General features: G+C 30.9%; 2 protein-coding genes across 2 annotated transcripts in view; one reads left to right on the forward strand and one right to left on the reverse strand.

Moving 5' to 3' along the window:
• Nucleotides 1–656: 656 nt before the first annotated feature.
• The window catches only part of LOC134699818 (alpha-catulin-like), a 41,325-nt gene continuing 21,446 nt past the window's right edge, over nt 657–20,535 (reverse strand). Inside the window, exons 9-13 of the mRNA XM_063561231.1 lie at nt 8,296–8,346; nt 5,669–5,929; nt 4,428–4,550; nt 3,523–3,606; nt 657–1,091 (exon numbers count right to left, since the gene is read on the reverse strand). Of these exons, the coding sequence (XP_063417301.1) occupies nt 912–1,091; nt 3,523–3,606; nt 4,428–4,550; nt 5,669–5,929; nt 8,296–8,346 (699 nt within the window). The 3' untranslated portion in view covers nt 657–911. The remainder of the gene's footprint in view (nt 1,092–3,522; nt 3,607–4,427; nt 4,551–5,668; nt 5,930–8,295; nt 8,347–20,535) is intronic.
• On the forward strand, nt 11,891–13,884 carry LOC134699745 (uncharacterized). Its single transcript, XM_063561174.1, has one exon. The coding sequence runs from the start codon at nt 11,995–11,997 to the stop codon at nt 13,702–13,704; it is 1,710 nt and encodes a 569-aa protein (XP_063417244.1). The 5' UTR covers nt 11,891–11,994; the 3' UTR covers nt 13,705–13,884.

The raw sequence follows: 20,535 nt of genomic DNA on the forward strand, positions 1-20,535 counted from the left end.
TATGAAACAGGACTTATCACATTTCAAACATTTTTTTTCACACCCTGATAAAATAGTTTTGGTGTGAACATAATAAACATAATAAAGAAAAGCCTAAAATCATATTTCATTGAATAGCAGCTTGGACACAAGGACTGTTAAAACCTTATGTTCAAGGGGTACAATCAAGATCACGTGATGGATATACACACACCGGAAGTTACAGTCGAGCAGACCGCTTAAACGGTAAGTAGTCGTATTTACTTGTTTATATCAATACAATTTAATAAATAAGGTAGTGCACCGAATATCGGATACTATCTAGTTTTGAAATACACAATTATCCTTGCTGGAAAGCGTGCAGTTAATGCTAACACTTCGACACAGTTATCCGTCGAAAATTTGGAACTGTGTAGAAGTGTTTGCAATAACTGCACGCTCTCTATCAAAACAATTGTGTATTTTAAAACTACATACTATCCGACATTCGCTGTGCCCACTTATTAATCCAAATTTAATTGATATAAACAAGAAAATGCAACTACTAACCTTTCAAGGGGCGAGTTCGACTGTAACTTCCGGTGTGTGTATATCCATCACGTGATTTTGATTGTACCCCTTGATGTTACTAGGGAAAGAATTTTGAAAGTAGGAAATAAACCTACACATTTTACAAATTAAATTTACAATTTTACCAAAAAATATTTGATTCCTCATACTTAAGATTTTTACGCACCTGCCCTAGGTTCCATGTATGTTTTTATGGAACAGCTCTCAGTTGTCATAAAATTTTCCACTACAATTATCATTCTCATAACCAGAAATCAACCGTTTAAATTCAATTCAGGACTAATTTTCCAGGCATATAACTGAGTGTAGTTTTATGACATACATTTATAATCACAACTAACATAAGCTCTAAGATTCTAGTGCTAAGATTCTTTTTCCAGACTATTGTTGCTTGAGAACTGTCTATTTGATGATGAACTTCTGTTAAGACCATCTGATTGTGTACTGCTGTGCATCGATTCACTGTCACTACTAGATCTGTTCTCGTAGGACGTCCTCCATCGTCTTGTACCTCCTGGGGATCTACGATAGTCTATACTATACTACAAAAGACAATGGACATCTTAGAAAATAAGAAACAATACCAAGAAAAGCTAGGGGTTTAGTCTAATGATTTGTATAAACTCAAAATCCCTTACATGCTTGGAAAAAAAAAGAAATAAAGAACTGATGCTTTTAAAGCTGCTTTTCTTTACAAAGTCATAGCAATGAATTTATCACATACAGCACTACAACATAAATATAGTACTAATAGGCTATTAAGTGGAATTTGCATAATTTCTTGTGCTTGAAATTTTTGATAAATTCCATGTATATTCTGTACTTTAATGTTCTATGCTGCTCACAACACTTTCTATTACAAAGAAGATAGTACCTTTTCTATAGAATGTAATGTGCCGCGCATAACACTATCTATACAAAATACATTGTGTGGAAAGTGTTATGCACTGATCAAATCATTATGATAAAAAATAACCATGGAATTTATTAAAAAATTTCCAGCACAAGAAATTATGCTAATTCCATAATTAAAAATGATTCCAAGTTCAAATAATAGCCTGTTTACTTTGAAAATGCTAAAAATGGTAGAATCCAGATATATTGTTTTTCTAAAAATTCAAAGTGTAGACAATTTTGTGTTGGTGTATTGATTTATATGCTCTATAATTAACATCCTCATTGTTTAATGTACTTTATCAGAATACATTCTTGTCCTTACAACATTTATTATTCATGTGTACATCTAATTGTGGGTTGTAATTGTGCAACAAGTTTAGTTTATATTTTGTCTTAAGTGATTTCATTCCTGCAGCTTGTTATACACCATTTTGTATAAGTGGTGGAAAAGAAATATGCCAACTTATAAATTTTGTTTGTTTATTGTGAAATGGTTATTTTATCTCTCACTTGTGTTATACTAGGATTATTGCATGAATATTAGGGAATATTGTCCCAAGTAGATTTTATATTGCACGAGCTTGCAAGTGCAATATATGTTCTATGAGGGACAGTATTCCCCCATATTCATGCAATAACCCTTTTATTGTATAGCAATATAATATTTGAAAGTAAAAATTGGTTTAAACCGAGGTTTTGTCGTTGAAAACGTCATGAATTTTGAAGAATTATTGCACTAGTGCAATAAAGGAATTTATTGCACGCTAACCTTTGGTTACTTTCTGTTGGAAATATTATATTGCCATACAATGTATTCAAATACTTCCCTCCCCCATCACATAATATCATTCTAAATCTCAATTCTGCCAAGAGGTAGTCACATTTTTGAGGTACTTTTAAAATTTAATCCTTTATTGCTATACAGAAAAAATTAGTTTGTTAAAGTAGATTATGAAGACTCTATGATGTTAACAAGTCCCAATTGATTAGTGAAAATGTGAAAGTGAAGCCAACTTAAGGTTCATCATAACCTTTTGGCTAAAATGGCCGTATTTACACCCAAAATTTTACTCTGAGTACAGACTAACCTATACACCTGCAACAGTTTTAAGGGATGGCAGGAACTAGATATATAAATTTTAAATGCATTTTATGTTTCAGAAAATTATAAACTTTTCTAGATTTTGCTATCCATTTTTTTTCGTTCCTGCAGAAGGTGCAAAAATTAACTAAGAAGTGAAAACGATTGAGAAGTTCCCCTCATATAATCAATGTTGTGAGTAGTATTGATTTAAATGGACAATAGATGGACAATAGACACCTGTAAACAACAGGTGATATAACAGGTTTAAACTGTGTAATTGAGTGGACCGTATCAAATGAAACTCGGGTGTTTGTTTATTTTGCTCTATTCTGCAGACTGGAAAAAAAATGGACATCAAAATCCAGGTAAGTTTTTAATTTTCTGAAACGTAGACTTCATATAACTTTTATATATCTAGTTCCTGCCATGCCTTAAAACTTTCCAGGATGTACCAGTTTGTCTGTACTCATAGTAATTTTTGAGGTATAAACACGGTCATATTTTTCAATTCATTATGATGAACCTTAATTCAAATTCACTTTTCCACTGATGGAGTGTTGTCTCATTGGTAATCATAGATCATCATACTACATATTACTATTGAGAATGGGGAAATTGACACACATCAAATTCGAACTTGATCTGTGTTTGGTTGAGGTAAAATAAAGTTCCATTGTGGAAATTGCTAATCTGATAAATTTTTCATGTACAAAGGGACATAACTCAAGAATTATTGAATTGGTGGTAATAGGCAATGTGTAAAAGTTTCATTAAATTTGGTTTATACCTAAAAAAGAACAGAAACTTATGTTGGGACAAGCAGACAGGCAGATACACAGACAGACAAGGTTAAAACTGCAGTGGTTGGGACATGTGAAATAAAATTGTGTGTCCTATTAAATTCCCATGGTATAGGATTTTTATAACCACTGTGTTTTGGCGTGTGCTTTTAAAATATTACCCAGAATGCATTACATTTTTAGAAATCCTACCTTTGTAGCACATATGAATGATGTAGTGACAACTTTAGCAATGACATTCATCAAGTTCTTTGTTTCTTGAATAGCACCATCAACCTTAAAAATTGAAGAAGAACAATTGTTAGGTATCAATTACTCACTAGCTAGCATTGTACAGATTCAGAAAAGACTTTTGCAAAAGTGTACCGCCTTATCTACAATACACTTGTAGACCTTGAGACACCTTATTTTCCTGACTTGAAGCTTGCTGATGTTTTCATCAGTACACATTTTTATTAATTTAATTAACCTTAAGCTATACTAGTCTGATAAATTCTTACGAGATTTCACTGTGTCACTTGTATCAAAATTTGCTATCTTTGGATATATGACTACAGTATAATATAACTCACAATTTATCTATTTTAATATGAACTTAACATGTAGATACTTTTGAAGTATGTTATGGTAATCATTGCAATGAGATAGGTGTCCTCATTTAAATTGAATTGACATTTAAATATTGATACAACTGAAACACTATATGTATGCAGCATTTCCTAAAATTGCAATAATTAAACTCAATTTGTGTCAATTATCCAAAAATAGCAACAACAAAATTGCATGCAATATTTCTGAATTCACAGTATTTGGTGCATAAAGTTGTATCTATTTGCATATTAAAATATTGTAAAGTGAAGCCTGTCTAAACCAAACCTCATCAGGACTAAAGCACATACATGTATTGTTTGATTGTTTGATTTTGTCAAATGTTTGGTTAAATTGGGTTAATAACTCATAAAATTTTATATGACTTGACTTGATAACATGTTTGGTTGAGATAGGTTTTCTGTTTATGCAAGATTCGGTTTGGACAGGTTTCATTTTATCTACATTTCAGATCTGCTCAAACTAAAAGAATTATTTCTGAGTCTTACCTTGCTGAATGTAGCTGCTTTACCCACAGTAGAGATTTTCAATGTTGAGTGTAGTTGTTGACAGGAGGGAGGGATCTTCTCAAGATAGGAAAGCAGTTCATCTCTGTGAGCACAAACTGGTACCTGTTATAACAATATATACACATGTAAACAAATGAAATAAGAAAGCAGTTCATCCCTGTGAGCACAAACTGGTACCTGTTATAACAATATATACACATGTAAACAAATAAAACAAGAAAGCAGTTCATTTCTGTGTGCACAACTGGTACCTGTAGTTACAACATTAAACAAATTGAACTCAGAGCAACTGCTAACAATATTACATCTGCTTATATTCATTGGATAAACAGGAAGTTGATAAGCCATGGATGTGAAAAACAGTGCCCTCCACATAATATATTTCACCTATTTGTAAGGGCTTGATGTTCTTACACATTATAAACACTTTCACAATTCATGGATTTTGATTGATGCCCTGCAGGTGAGGTGATCAATTCATAGTTTTTTTCTGTTTTACTGAAATAGGTAAGTCCCTAGCTAATTCCAAATGAATGATAACAAAATTGGTTTGTCAATGCATTCAGGCATTTACATTGCCATTGTAAAGTAGCCAAATGGTCCGAGAACACAATTATTTCGTAGTGCTTTTCTTTTAGAACATAAATGAAAATAAAAAAAATCCCACCTGCGCTTTCTCAAAGAAACTTTTACAGTGTGTTGCAATACTTTTGGGAAAAATTATATCAAAATTATTGAAACTTTATCGGCTCTAACTCAAAATATGGACCATTGTATGTTTAGGGCGTCTTGAAATCTTTTGACAGCTTCTGAAGTGCTAATTTTAAACCTTTTTCAGCTGGACCAAATCACTACTTTCCTTAAAAATTCTGGACCCAAATTATTTTACAGTGTAATTTCATCCCCCTACTTGCAATTTGAGGCATTAAACATGGAGAAATAAATTTGGAAGTGGTATAAAAATTAATGGCAAGTAACCCACTGACAACACTAGGGACTATATTTGTGAACAACGAAAATCAAGGGACGACAATGGTGGTCTCGGACCAAATATAAATACAGTTTATATCCTATAAAGTCTTTATTAAACCTATTCTATCGACATACTCCCTAATAGATTTATACAGCTTTAATTTTCAGTAAAAACAATGTCAATGGTATGCAAACCCTTTACTCTACCTTAATTATATTCTACCTAAAAAAAATGTCATTGAACCTACCCTATCAACAAACTCCCTGACAGATTTATACAGTTTATATCCTTCTTCTGAGAAATATTCAGCCTGTACAAACAGATCTTGTGTTGTTTTCAATGGCCCCTCCCCTCTTGTAAATAGATACATTGAAAATGCCATGCTTGACATGTTTTTGGCACGTTTGACAATGTCATTGTCTGGCTCCTCCCACTTATCTGTTTCAGCATCCATCTCAGATGTGATTAATTTCATCTCCAGCCCCAACTTGGCAATTTTGGCTTGTTCCTGCAAAGACAAGTATTTTTGTTATTGTTTCAAAAACATGAAAAATATTGCAATAGTTTTAATGAAAGGACAATTCAACTATTCAAGTTGATGACAGTGAAGCGAAACCGATTTCCATCATTTTGTCTGTTTATAAGTAAATAAATATTATATACTGAAAGGAACGAAAATGAAGATATTTTTTTTGGGCAATTTCATGTACCAATAAATAACTGGACTTTGATATCAGCTATATTGTGGCAGTGAAGTCTGAGAGCCTGGAGAGAACCACAACCTTCAGAATCATAGTCAATGAAGGTCAAAGTCTAATACACCTGCCACAGCCAGGGTTCAAACTCTGCATGTAGCAGGTGTAACAACCTCAGTGTTGACACTCTATAGATTGCTATTGATGAGCAACTTAGATCACTCTGCCATCCAGACCCCACTTAATATAATAAAATCCATTTATATTTAATATGTGTTTAATAACCCATAGTTGTTTCTTTTACACAAAGTAAGTGGTTTTAAATTAACAAATTGTAATAGGTCAGTCTATATAATATTCTATCAAGAGATATTTAAAAAAAAAAATATTCTCTGATATGAATACATCACAAGTTAAAAAGTATGAGTGTGGTAATTCATCAATAAACCTGCTTCATTGCAGTTATATGTTGTTAATTCTTGTTTACCCCAATGAGCCATAAAGCTTAAGCCTGAGTTAAGATAATAAAGTATATATACTGGTATATAAACTTAGATTACTACAGTATGCACTGAGAAAAATTGATTAAAACAAATGATATTTTTCTTTAAATCAGCTTTCTGAAAAATCAAATGAAATAACAACTTGCAATTGGTAAAAACAGTCTAACAAAACATTTTTTACAATCAATACACTGAGATGGAAAATAAATATAAAGAAATCAGAAATCTTTATTACTGTAATTAAATCATTGCTCAAATATCAGAAATCTTTAACTGTTTGTTTATTCAAGACAGAAATATAATATAACTGGATGCATCAGTTCTCTTTTAATTGTGTATGAGGAAAGTATGTCCCAAACCAAAGAATAATATCCTTGTTAAAAGAAATAGAGAAATTGTCAGTCAAGCTTGTCAATTGAAAGATATTGATTGGAGTTATAAATAGACAAAATAATTAATTGCTGAAATTGTTTTATTTTTTCCTCAAAATATTATATAGATTTTTTTGTCATTTCAGCATTTGGGTTTTTGTTCATATTATTTGTCCCTTGAAAGTGAAAATTTTCAGAACGTATTAACTCCAAATTTGCAAATGAAAGAATTTTAAATATATCATGTATATATAGAAACTAAGAAATATCTATCATGTCTATCAATGTTAAACGAAATAGACAACTCGATGATGTAATGATTTAAAAAAAAATAATAACAGACTAGCTTTCTTTTATCTAATTTTGACACTGTGTATCATTGTACAGCGGATATAGGTACTATATAACCAAGCGGGCGTGAGCGATTTTGATCTTCCATGGTAACAAAACTCTTCCGTGTTTGAAAGCTCCATAAAATAAAATGTTACGTGCCCATACTTTTTCAAATTCAAAATATACAAAACAAAAAAAATAAAATAAATCTAAATTTATTTTTAATACAAATTTATTTTTAATACAAAATACAAATCCAGCACTAAATTTCATAATCAGCTCATAAAACAATTGTGGATCTTAAAAATTTGTTTTCAACTTCACTTCAGCGTCATTAAAACTTAAAGAACAAACCAATAAAACTGTGGGAATGATTTAGTAACATTCATTGCAATGTTCAATGAAATCTTTTAAGTGTTACAATCTAATCTCACAAATCAAATCTTATATCATTCCTTTTATGTTCTGAAGTATCACAAAACAAGAACTTCTCAAATCGATATATTTTAAAAGAAAAACAAATTTTGTATAAACTTTTTACTTTTTTTTTCACATATGTATGACAACAGCTAGAACATTTAGAATATATATGCGTTGCGATTGAAATAATCTGTATAACTATGATGACATACTATAAACCAACTATTTTTTGGGTGCAATCTAATTTACATGATTTATGTGAGTAGACGAAAGACGCAAATATAAATCATCATGAATATGTAAAATTTGATCCATCTTATCAAGTTAAAACAAAAATCGAGAAATTAAATTGCTGCATGGTGATTTTTTTAAAGGGCATCCACAGTGCGGAAAACCCCATACGTAAGGTCGGTTATAAAGGACTTTTGGTTGTATGGATGGGTTGTTGAATTTGTCCTCCTCATGGATATCTATTTACATTTCAAGTATATTTTTCTAAAAATAACTCTGACCTGTTTTGTTTAATTAAGTTACTAATAACATGAATCTTACCTCTGCATCAAGCTTGATTGGTCTTGGTCCTCTCATAGATGTACCATGTTTCTGTAAAGAGAAAACATGCTATAAGTTATATAGTTTACTACTGACCCCCTAAGGATTCATATAGTTATGAACTATAAAATAAATTTATTGCACACAGGATTTTCCCTGCAAAGTTTTGTATAAAAATACAATAACATAAATAGATGACATTATTAGTAGACTAGACATCATCATACCTATATATGAAATCTACTGATACCTAGAGCTCCATAGGGGGTCCCCATGTGACCAAGTTAACCCAATCACAACATCAATATATAGTTCACTCAAGGTGCAATAATAGTTGTTATCCGTTTTTTTTCTACTTACTTTTGATGGATTTCAACAGTACAACTCTTAATGCTTTTCCTCTGAAATTTTTGATAAACAATAAAGAATTTGGATAAGAACTTAAACAAAGTATATACCGAATAATAGTTTCATATCTTGAAAAAATCTAGATAACTCAAAAAACTTTCCCATTCTGTCTACATATTTATATGAATCTATCAACATCACCATGCAATAGAAGAGATTTACTGGACACCAATCACCTCAATTTGCCTTAAAAAGATTGATCATAAAAACAAAAATTACCAATATCTTTAATGTAATCAAAAGCTCATTTTCTAACATATATATTGGCCTTTAATACCGTAACATTGCATGTCTGCATGAAAGCAAATGTTAAATTAGTTCTACTTGGTTCTGTAAAAACAAAATATTGATCAATTACTGCTGTTAATCTCACCAAGGAATTATTTACTGTATAAACAGATCATGTACAATGTTAATATATTGATGGTCAATTTTACTGATGGCCAGACTATTTGGTTCCATTGTATTTAGTCGTTCTTGTATTGGAAGTAAGCGAAACACAAGGGATATATACAGCCTCCAAGATGTTGAGAATATTGTAGACTTAATTCAACTTTCAACTCTGAGTATCAAATTGATGGTAAAGGGACAATTTGGTTCCATTGTATTTAGTCATTTTTGTATAGAAAGTTAAGAAAACACAAGGGATAATAAAGCCTTCAAGACATGTTCAAATTGTAGACTTTATCTAACATCAATGACTGCTGTTAATCTCAACAAGGAATTATTTACTGTATAAACAGATCATGTACAATGTTTATATATTGATAGTCAATTTTACTGATGACCAGGCTATTTGGTTCCATTGTATTTAGTCATTCTTGTATAGGAAGTAAAGAATTTCAAAACACAAGGGATAATGTAGCCTTTAAGACATGTTCAATTTGATGGTAAAGGGACAATTTGGTTCCATTGTAGTTATTCATGTTTTTATAGGCAGTAATCGAAACACAAGGGATAATTAAGCCTTCAAAATCTTAAGCTTGTTGTAGTTATGTTTCCCAACTTTCAACTCTAAACATCAAATTGATGGTAAAAAGACAATATCAGGTTGCATATTTTGTACTCGGTTATATTTGTATAGGAAGTTAAAGAAACACAAGGGATAATAAAGCCTCCAAGACAGAGTTTATTTCACTTTTAACACTGAACATCACATTGATGTTAAAAAGACAATTTGGTTCCATTGTATTCAGTCATTTGTGTATACAAAGTTAAAGAAACACTGTTGATGGGATATATACAGCCTTCAAGACAGAGTTTATTTCACTCTCAACTCTAAATATCAAATTGATTGTAAAGAGACAATTTGGTACCATTTTATTTAGTCTTTTTTGTATACAATATAAAGGAACACAAGAGAAAAAGATCTTGATTAAACTTCTTGAATGAAAATAAATTCCCAGCTTTGACTTGATAAAAATAATTTCAAATAAGAAGCTTCTTACAAAGTTTATGTAACTTTCAACTTTCAGCTATTAACTTTTAAGAGAAATTAAGTTAACTTTTTTAATATCATTACTAAGAATTCCCTGAATACATTGAAAGATGATCGATCCATTCCTATCTGGAATGGATCTGGAATGGGTTTTTCTCATTTTTGAAGGCCATACTGTGGCTTTAAAAAGCTAACTATCACTACATTTAAACTATGGTGGATTATAATTTTTTCAATCATACCTCATCTCCTCATTTAATAAGAATATAAAATTTCTTCAAAAAGTTAAAAAATTTGTAAGGGTTCCGCGGAACCCAGTGTCTCGCCTACTTTTGCTGTAAATCGCAGGCTCAACAAAAATGAGGCAAAAAATCAATATAAATATTCCTCTTGATACTATCCTATGATTGTAAGAAGGTTCTGTCCAAGTTTGGTAAAAATCTAGGACAGTTAATGAATCTAATAAATGTGTTGAAAACTTTAACTGCAGACTGTATGTAATGTTAACTGGAAGAAAATCTAAGTCAATTTAAAAGAAAAATACAGAAAAAATGGAGTTAGCTTTATACAAAATTTACTAACTTGTGATAATAAATAAGCTTCTGTCCAAGTTTGGTAGAAACCCAGGATAGTTTTAGAAAGTTATTCAAATTTAAAAAACTTTTACCACAGAGTAAATGCAATGTTTCCCTGCAGAAAAACTAAGTTCATTTAAAGGTAAAATACGGAATAAATGGATTTATTATTTTATAAATTTTGCATCTGGATACTATCTTATGATCATAAACAAGCCTCTGTCCAAATTTGGTGCAAACCAAGGATAGTTTAAGAAAGTTATTAAAATTTTAAAAACTTTAACCACAGAGTGAATGTAATTGCCCACGCAGAAAAAACTAAGTCCATTTATGGAATTTTATTTTTACAAAATTACTTCTGGATACTATCTTATGATCATAAACAAGCTTCTGTCCAAGTTAGGTAGAAATCCAGTATAGTTTAAGAAAGTTATTAAAATTCTAAAAACTTTAACCACAGAGTGAATGTTATGTTTCCCAGCAGAAAAAACTAAGTCCATTTATAAGTAAAATACGAAAAAAATGGAATTTTATTTTTACAAAATTTACTTCTGGATACTATCTTATGATCAGAAACAAGCTTCTGTCCAAGTTTGGTAGAAATCCAGTATTGTTTAAGAAAGTTATTAAAATTTCAAAAACTTTAACCACAGAGTGAATATTTGTTGACGCCGCCGACGCCGCCGACGGAATGTAGGATCGCTTAGTCTCGCTTTTTCGACTAAAGTCAAAGGCTCGACAAAAAGGATATAAACTCAGGTATTCAATGTTTACTTCAGAGGATTATTTTTTATACAACTTAGGCTACTAGCTAAGGGCCCTTTAACAAAACTATTTGACGTTTTTTAACAATACATGTACTGTAAATTCAGAAATTATAATTGCAAGGTTTTTATTTTTGCAAAAAATGTGACAGAGTTGTAAATGCACTAATTTGAACTCGCATTTTGAAATATTTTATATAAACTAAACAGGATTTTTCTCAAAATCGTAAAAAATCAAAATTACAATTTATATCCCAACAGTTATTATACACACTTTTTTTTTGTAGCTCGTTTTAATCTATCTTTAAATGTTGATATAATTTGATAACATCCAAATTTGAAGTAATGATAATCAGAGACCTTTAAACTTTTGGATGATACATATCTGTATAACATATATCTATGAAACATAGTGCGTCACCTTGTCCTACAATGGGGAAGAATGATACCTATTTTTAAATTATTCTTAGTAAGTGGATTATAAAGCCTATTATTGATTTCAAAAGTTACAGAAATGGCATTTTCTGAGTCTGTGGGGACAGCACAGACCCCAGCCCTGTGTCAATTCTGTGAAGAATCATCAGAGATTAAATGGAAGTGTATAAACTGTGAACTATTTCTATGCCAACTGTGCTGTTCAAAGATACATAGCAAAATTAAAACATCTCAAGAACATGAAATGATAAATTTGAAAGATTTTAAAGAAAAGGATTTTGCAACTTCGGTACGTAAAGTCGACCTTGAAAACATGGGGTGTACAACCCATGAAAAACAAAAGTGTTTTGTTTTCTGTAAAGATTGCAGTGAGCCTGCTTGTTCAAAGTGTTTAATGGAGACTCATAAACTACATGATTATAAAGCTATAGATGAAGTGTATCAGGATCTTCTCTCTGAAATGAAGAAACAAATAAAACAAATTGAAATCTATATTGAGCTATTTAGATATAAAAAGGACAAACTTCAAAAGATGATTTCAGATGGGAACATATATTTTCAAGAAGCAAGAGATGCAATACTGAAGACTGAAAAAGAAATGAAAGACTCCATTGCAAAACATGCTAAAGACCTCTTACAAGAACTTGAAGCAAAGTGGAAACCATCTGAAAATATGATAAATGAAGAAATCTCTAATGTTATAAAAAACGAGATGGATATGGAAAATAGGAAGGACAATATAAACAAATCACTTCAGTCTCATAAAGCAGAAGACATTTTCAATACAAGTAAAAACTTAGATAAGCCATTTCCAAAGTATTCAGCAATGCAAATGAAATCAAATGCAACAGCGTTTATTCCTAGCAACATACAGGTAAAATTAGAAAGACCACTATTGTTTGGTGAACTTTATACACATCCAGACATTGAACTTATGGATACTTATGAAAGTGAACTTGTAGGCGTGAAAAGTTTAGTATTGGGGCGTGATCAAAATACTGCATTCATATCTAGCCCTTCTAGTCAAAAGTTGCAAAAAGTCAGATTTGAAAATCATACTATCAAAGTAGAGAGAGAAATTCAGATGTATGTGATTGATATGGCAAAGACAAAGGATGGGGGAATTCTTATAGCAGATGGATATAACAATCTAAAACTATATACCAATGATGGACAATTAGAGACATTTAAGTCCTTTTCTCCTTTGAAAACTTTAAGCGTGCATGTAACTAAAGACAATCAGATTATAATAGGGTTAGTGGAGTTTTACCCTGTAACACTACCATGGCCAAAAGGTAGTACAAGAAGACTTATAGTTATGAATGAGAATGGTGACATTCAACACACTATTGAACAGGATAAAAACAATCAAAGAATATTAACTTATCCTCACAGAATCAGAAGTCTCGATGATGAGATAGTAGTTGTAGATTTAATTAACAGTGAATGGGAGGGGAGGGTTGTAAAGCTAAATTATGGGGGACAGGTCCATTGGACCTATAAAGGGTGGTACACTTTAACACCCTATGATCAGCTGAAAATTAAGTTTCATCCTGAAAGTGTGATAATAACTTCTAAGGATATAATTTTAGTTTCTGAGTGTTTTAATAGTTCTATACATGTATTAAATTCTGCTGGAGAACTTATTTTATGGCAGGAAGTTTACAGCTTAGGAGTAGAATTTCCTTTAAGTCTTGAAATTGACAAAAATGACTTTTTGTGGATTGGGTGTGCTACTTTTACAGACAAAATAAGGAGGGCTAAGATAAGCTGTGTTCAAATAACTTAATTAAGAAAATTGTGACAAAGCAAGATCATTACAGCCAATGACCAAACTTTTTATTTAATAAGAATGGCAGGACCATCCCTTCCTTATAGAGATAAAAACTGAGGTAGACCTTATATATAGTGTTAACTAATTTTCCAATGATCATAGTTAATTTGTATGTATTATTGAAGATTATATTCATCTGCCAAAAAGAAAATGATTGTATTTTATGATATATAAATGTTATAACCAAAAGTCTGTTGTCAGCACTAATAAAAACTTCAGGTATCAGTTGTGTTTTTCATGATTTTGTAAATGCTGTACCTAAGGCTTTAGGTCTGCACTAATTTAAACTTATTAAATTTATTACAGCTAATTTCCTAATGCATGTAAAGCAAAACTTTGGTTGAGCTGCTTGCTTTGTATGTATAATTGTTTATGCAAGCTTTGAAAATAAGATTGACATTTTTAAACAATATATATAGACATATTTAACCTGTATCTAGGACTTATATAGACGTCCCTGCCTGTATATATCATATTTGAATTAAATTGGGTGTTATCCTAATGATTGTACATTATAAAAATAAAGCAAATAAGCTAACTAAAGTCTTGCTCTACATGCTTTAGGAAATAAGCTGTAAACAGAAAACTTCTAAGTGTGTAATCTTAATTCAAAAGCAAACTGGATACTTGTAAAATGCTCTTCCAAAACTTGCTGTTAGATTTAAATTCCTGCTGCATGTAGTTGTTTTTTAATTTAAGCCTCTAAACATGCATGACAGTTGATAAAGGTGAATGTGGCTCTATCTGAACATTTTAGGAGGTTAGTTTACCTTACCTTATAATGACTTCACTGTTCATCTAACAAGCAAACTTGAACTTAATATTCTATCTTTACCTACACACTTAACACATAATGCTGTAATTATTGTATCTATAAAATAATTCTACCATAAGAAATATCTCTATCCCAGGACAACAAATTATCCAATATTCAATTGTATGATACAAAAACAAATTTATGAAGTTGATAAAGTTAGCAATTCTAAAGTGCTTTATCGACCATGTTAAAAGGAAATTTTAAGTACAAATGTTTTTATACTAACAACAATCTTATCAGAAAAACTCCAAATGAGGCTGTGATTTATTTGAAGTGAAAGTCGTTTTCTAATCACCAATAAAACACAACAATCGCTGATCATCAATCAGACGATTAATCAATCAGACGATTAATCAGACAGACGATTAATCAAGCAAACATATAATGTGTATTAACTTCTATAGTTCATTAACTTAATCAAATAAGCTCTTACAATCATGGTCTATAGCTAGTCTGAAGATAAATGGTCAATATCTATTGGGTCAAAATGAAGCTTCAAAAATTAATCATTATTCAACTTGACCATTAATTCAGATTTATAATTGATTTGAATAGTAAATCCAATGATACTTATAAGGTCTAGGTCAGTCTATGTAAAGATATATATATACTATTAAATTTAGAGTGAGAGGTTTGTAAGCGGGTGATAAAAGATTTTCAATTTGGTTTAAATTTGAAAAAGATTGTATCTGATAATCATATATATATATGTATGTTAAGTTTCAAGCTGATGTGAGCTTATTCAAAAACTTTACTTTGAGATACATGCTCAATTTAAAGATGAATGAACATTCCAAAAACATATAATATTATATAAGGAGATGTCATAGGTATGATTGCCAGTGAGAAGTTTATTTAAAAGTGATGAAGTTATCTGGATTTAAGCAATTATAGGCAACTGGACAGCCTTCAACAATGAGTAAAATTCATATCATCAATTTGACAGTGACACACTGTTGAAGGCCCCTAACATGACAAAATAAAAAAAAATTAAACACAAAAAAAATATCATTATAATTACAAAATGACAAATTAAAGTAAGACAGATAAAGCAAACAGCAATCAGCAATTAATAGACATAGGAAGATGTGGTGTGAATGTCAACGAGAAAACTCTCCATCCAAATAACAATTTATAAAAGTAAACCATTATAGGTCACTGTACGGCCTTCAACACAGAGCCTTGGCTCACACTGAACAATTAACAAGCTACAAAGGGCCCAAAAATTACAATTGTAAAACCATTCAAACAGGACCATGAAATACAGGCTCTTATAAAAATGATTGTATTGGGACAGACAAATACAGAATATGTGAAGGTTCATAACAGTATAAGCCCTAATTATAAATCTTTCCCTCTCCTGGCCCTGGTGTGGTCTGTCAACATCAAATAATGCTATCTGCTATCTTAGGCACAACGTCAATATTTTTTAAAAAGTTTTTAACTCATTTATATTTGTATGGCAGTCAACAACAAGAATATGTCCATAGTACATGGATCTCGCACTATCATTTTACATGTTCACTGGACCGTGAAATTGGGGTCAATACTTTAATTTGGCATTAAAATTAGAAAGATCATATCATAGTTAACATGTGTACTAAGTTTCAAGTTGATTAGACTTCAATTTCATCAAAAACTACCTTGACTAATCAAAGTGCTGGATAGCACCTCTGGAAAGTTTGCAACTGTAGCTGTGTATTATTCCAAAAAGGTTATAGACGTGTATTATTTCAAATATGTATTTCATCACAGCTTTGATGTTTTAAACTAAACCATTGGCTCAACAGTAAGGATAAAAAAAATCACTTTTTTATGTTTATCATAAAAAGTTTTGATATTTTCTCATGATTACAACCTTAAGCTGTAGATCTTAAATAATGAAAAATACATTCAGAAAGCTCTGTTAATTTTTTTAAGTACCATGTCAACTTCAAGGGCCTGTGAATTAGTATTTTTCTATTGGTTTATGTCCTTCATATTTGTTTTTAGTAAATTAACACGCAAGTTTTTTGTTTGTTTGAATTGTTCCACATATTTCATATCCGGCGGGGCCTTTTAAAGCTTTCTACATGTATATGGTACAAACATTTCTCATTTTTGACAACCTTTATTGTGGCCTATAGTTATTAATACATTTTCATTCTTTGAACTCTTTTGGATAGCATTGGTACTTTGCAAAAAATACTGCATCCTTACTTATAAATAGTTACAGTAACTTAAATCAATACAACTGTAAAAAAAGTGAATTTATATTATAGGCTTTTATCAAAAATAAGGAACATGTCCATGGGACTCAAATGATGCCCTCGCTAGCATTAACGTTATAAACTCAAGAACTGTAAATGTGACAATACAATTTTTTTTACTTGATCTGAATTATGGGTTAATAAACATTGTGTATTCATCCTAATTATACAGTATTGTGCAATAGAATTGTAAGATCTTGACATTTGTTTTCTGTCAGAAACCTATTTGTTATGTCAACAATTTGATCGCGATCCAAATTCAGAGCTGTATCAAGCTTGAATGTTGTGTCCATACTGTCCCAACTGTTCAACTTCAGGGTTTGACTTCTGCGGTCGTATAAAGATGTGCCCTGTGTAGCATCTGGTTCCATTTAACAAGGCACAACCCTAGAGCAGTAAAAATAAATCCACTAAAATTCAAACTTGATCAGTGTTTGTGGTAATGAGAATTGTGTATAAGTTTCATAACATTTGTTTAAGACAACTATACTTAGAGAACAGAAACTAAAATTTCCAGCAACTTTTCTTTTTGTAACGTAGCATTAAACGCTATAGAATGGTAAAAAATACGCAACTTCAATTCAAACTTGACTTTTGAATTGTGGTTATAACTAAGCATTGCGTATCAGTTTCATACAATTTGGTTCAGGCAAACTAAAGTAAGAAAACAGAAACGAATTTTGGGATATCCGTGACAGAGGTACATAAGTAAGGGAAGAATGTACATACTAACAGAAGAAGAAGGATAAAACTCAATACGGTGGGAGTATAACAACAGCAATATGACCAAATGAAAAAAAAGTTTATATACGCTAGATTCATAGAATTTTTGTTGTAAGCCATTCGTTTGATATATTATTATTATTATTATGGTAATCATTGCCTCTGTGTTTGGATGACAAAGCAATTGAATTTCTATTTAAATAGGGCATGCTATGCACATGTTTGTCTGTAATCTATATAAATTTTGATGTGAAAATGCAGCCATTTAAGTCAAAGGGTACACATCATCATAATTTCATGAACCTTAATCATTTCTACAGCATTTGTCTTCATACCCTGAGCTATGCTATTCTATGAAGTAGATGCTGACACTCGGTTGCTTTTAATACGGATGCTATATGATACGAATTTGCGATAATACACCAGAGGTGATATGATGTAAATTATCATGTGGAAGAAGACTGAAGAAGAATTGACGTTGGGTCGATGTTTTTCTGCTGTCAGTTTGATCCACTTTAGCATGCTGAACGAGTGAAGGCCCTTATATCCACATTGGAATGTGTTTAAATAACGGAATTAACAGTTTTCAAATGATTTTTGGCATCAAAACATTTCGATCGATGTTTCGACAAAATAATGCATTTTTTTTTTGTATGAAAGCCGGTGGTACCGTATTTACCTGTACTCGTCCCTTAATGAGACATTAGACATACAATTATCAAGTATTTTATATTCTATCACCTGTGTTTTGTTTAACAAAACATCACCACTTGTCAATTATCTGACGGCTTGGCAGTCAAAATGACAACTTGCTCTCGCATTTTAATCAGTCATTCCCGATTTTTTTCGATACTCTCGGGCTTTTAGTAACACGTTTACGTACGTACATAGTAAACAGGTAAAAGTAGAGCGGAAAATGTTCATTCATGAAATTTTCATGAATGAAACTGACGCAATCTGGCGTAGATTTCTTGTGATTTTCTCTTCATCGTATGGCATTTCAAAATGAAGTTAAATTCATCTGAATCGTCGGTGAATATTCAATTCTTTTTTATTAATAAAGCTGTGTCAAATGAGTAGTTACTCGAAATTTTAAAAGAACCTTCCAAGACTCAGAATTCAAACACTAGTACTAGTACTAAATTATCTCGGATCAGAATAAATGGCGATAATCTGTCACCATAAGTTTGAGGTCGATGGCTATGGAAAGCAGCAATAGCAAGCTATAGCAAACTTTCCAAAAACTTTAACCTGAGCTTCACACTATCTTTTTCTTTGTTCAGTGGACCATGAAATTGGGGTCAATACTTTAATTTGACATCAAAATTAGAAAGATCCTATCATAGGGAACATGTGTACTAAGTTTCAATTTGATTGGACTTTAACTTCATCAAAAACTACCTCGACCAAAAACTTTAACCTGAAGCGGGATGAACGAACGAACGGAGGCACAGACCAGGAAACATAATACCCCTCTACTATCGTAGGTGAGGCATAAAAACACAAATACCAGTATTATTCGAGAATAATTAATAATGATCATCAACAATGTAATTGCAATAATTACCCAGGGCTCTTTTTAAAGTGGAGTTATAATCAAGTGAAAGGGTATGCTTATAGTGTATTGAAGGCTAACAAGAAGTACTTACATATCTTTATGATGTAATAAAGTAGTTCCTTAACAAATCATAACTTCCGATTTATTACTGAGTTAAATCCTTTCCATATCATGTAATATTGATATTTTTGAAATGCTAAAAAAATGTACAACGCTGCAATATAATCAATCAGGACTATAACAACATTTAAACAATGAAGATAAACCAATTCCAATAGAGACGTTCCGACTTACTTTATTGGTAAATAAATTTTTAAGACACAGATACGAAAGCAAAATTTACAGATCTAACATTGTTGGGCTGATGTTTAGACGAGTTGTATATATTATATATATATATAAATATTTCCTTTACTTCATGTACAAAGTTAAATCCTTTTCATTCATAAATATCATGTGATATTGATATTTTCAAAATAAGCAAAAAATGTGCAACACTTTCAACCAGGATGTAAAACAATATCAGAGATAGATTAATTCCAATAGAGACGACACTCTGACTTACTTTATTGGTAAATAAATTTCCAAGACACAAATATATACAATAACTTCCTAGACTGAATCCTTTTAATTATCATTTAATATTGATATTTTCAAAATGCTTAAAAAATGTAAAATTCAGTCAATCAAGACATTTAACAAAAACACAAAGATATATTAACTCCAATAGACATTCTGACTACTCTATTGTTAAATAAATTTTCAAGACACAAATATATAAAGCATGAAATTAAGTTACTTTATATTTATTACTAAGTTAAATCCATGAAATATCATGTGAAATTGATATTTAAAAATGTGCAAAACTGTCAATCATGAAAATAACAACAGCACAGAAGCTATATGAATCCAATAGAGACCATCTGTCTACTTTATTGTAAATAAATTTTCAGGACACAGATATATACAATTACTTCGAATCAATTATCTTCAGTATTAAAACAGTCCATTCTAAATAACAGATCCCAAGAGTGTTTTACTAAGTATACTAATCAATACAAAAAATAAGATCATAAATCATTCAAATAGCAGAACACAACATCTAAGTTGTAAAACTTCTCAATGAAGGTGTTCTTAACCTTTGAAACCTATAGGTCCTATGAGAATTTCAAAGAAGATAATAAAAAACAATCTTGAAAGAAGTTTTGATTGATTCGCTCTGGGTTGTTTACTTTAGTAAATATATCTTGTATATTCAGGATGAAGATAAATTAAAACAAAATCTATTGAGTTAGCAAGGTCACAGGGTCAACCCTGACAATGATCTGGAAAATACTTAATCTGAAATAAGAGGAAACTACAACAAATTACTTTATTTTGACCTACAAATCTAGACCACTGAATAAGTAACCTATCAACAGTCTTTCACATGCAAAGAG

Source organism: Mytilus trossulus, unplaced genomic scaffold (assembly GCF_036588685.1).
Source record: "Mytilus trossulus isolate FHL-02 unplaced genomic scaffold, PNRI_Mtr1.1.1.hap1 h1tg000085l___fragment_1__unscaffolded, whole genome shotgun sequence".
NCBI classification, from domain to species: Eukaryota; Metazoa; Mollusca; class Bivalvia; order Mytilida; family Mytilidae; genus Mytilus; species Mytilus trossulus.

Bases quoted from the DNA above. Each gene is read 5' to 3' on its own strand.
- LOC134699745 (XM_063561174.1), top strand. From the start codon at position 11,995: ATGGCATTTTCTGAGTCTGTGGGGACAGCACAGACCCCAGCCCTGTGT.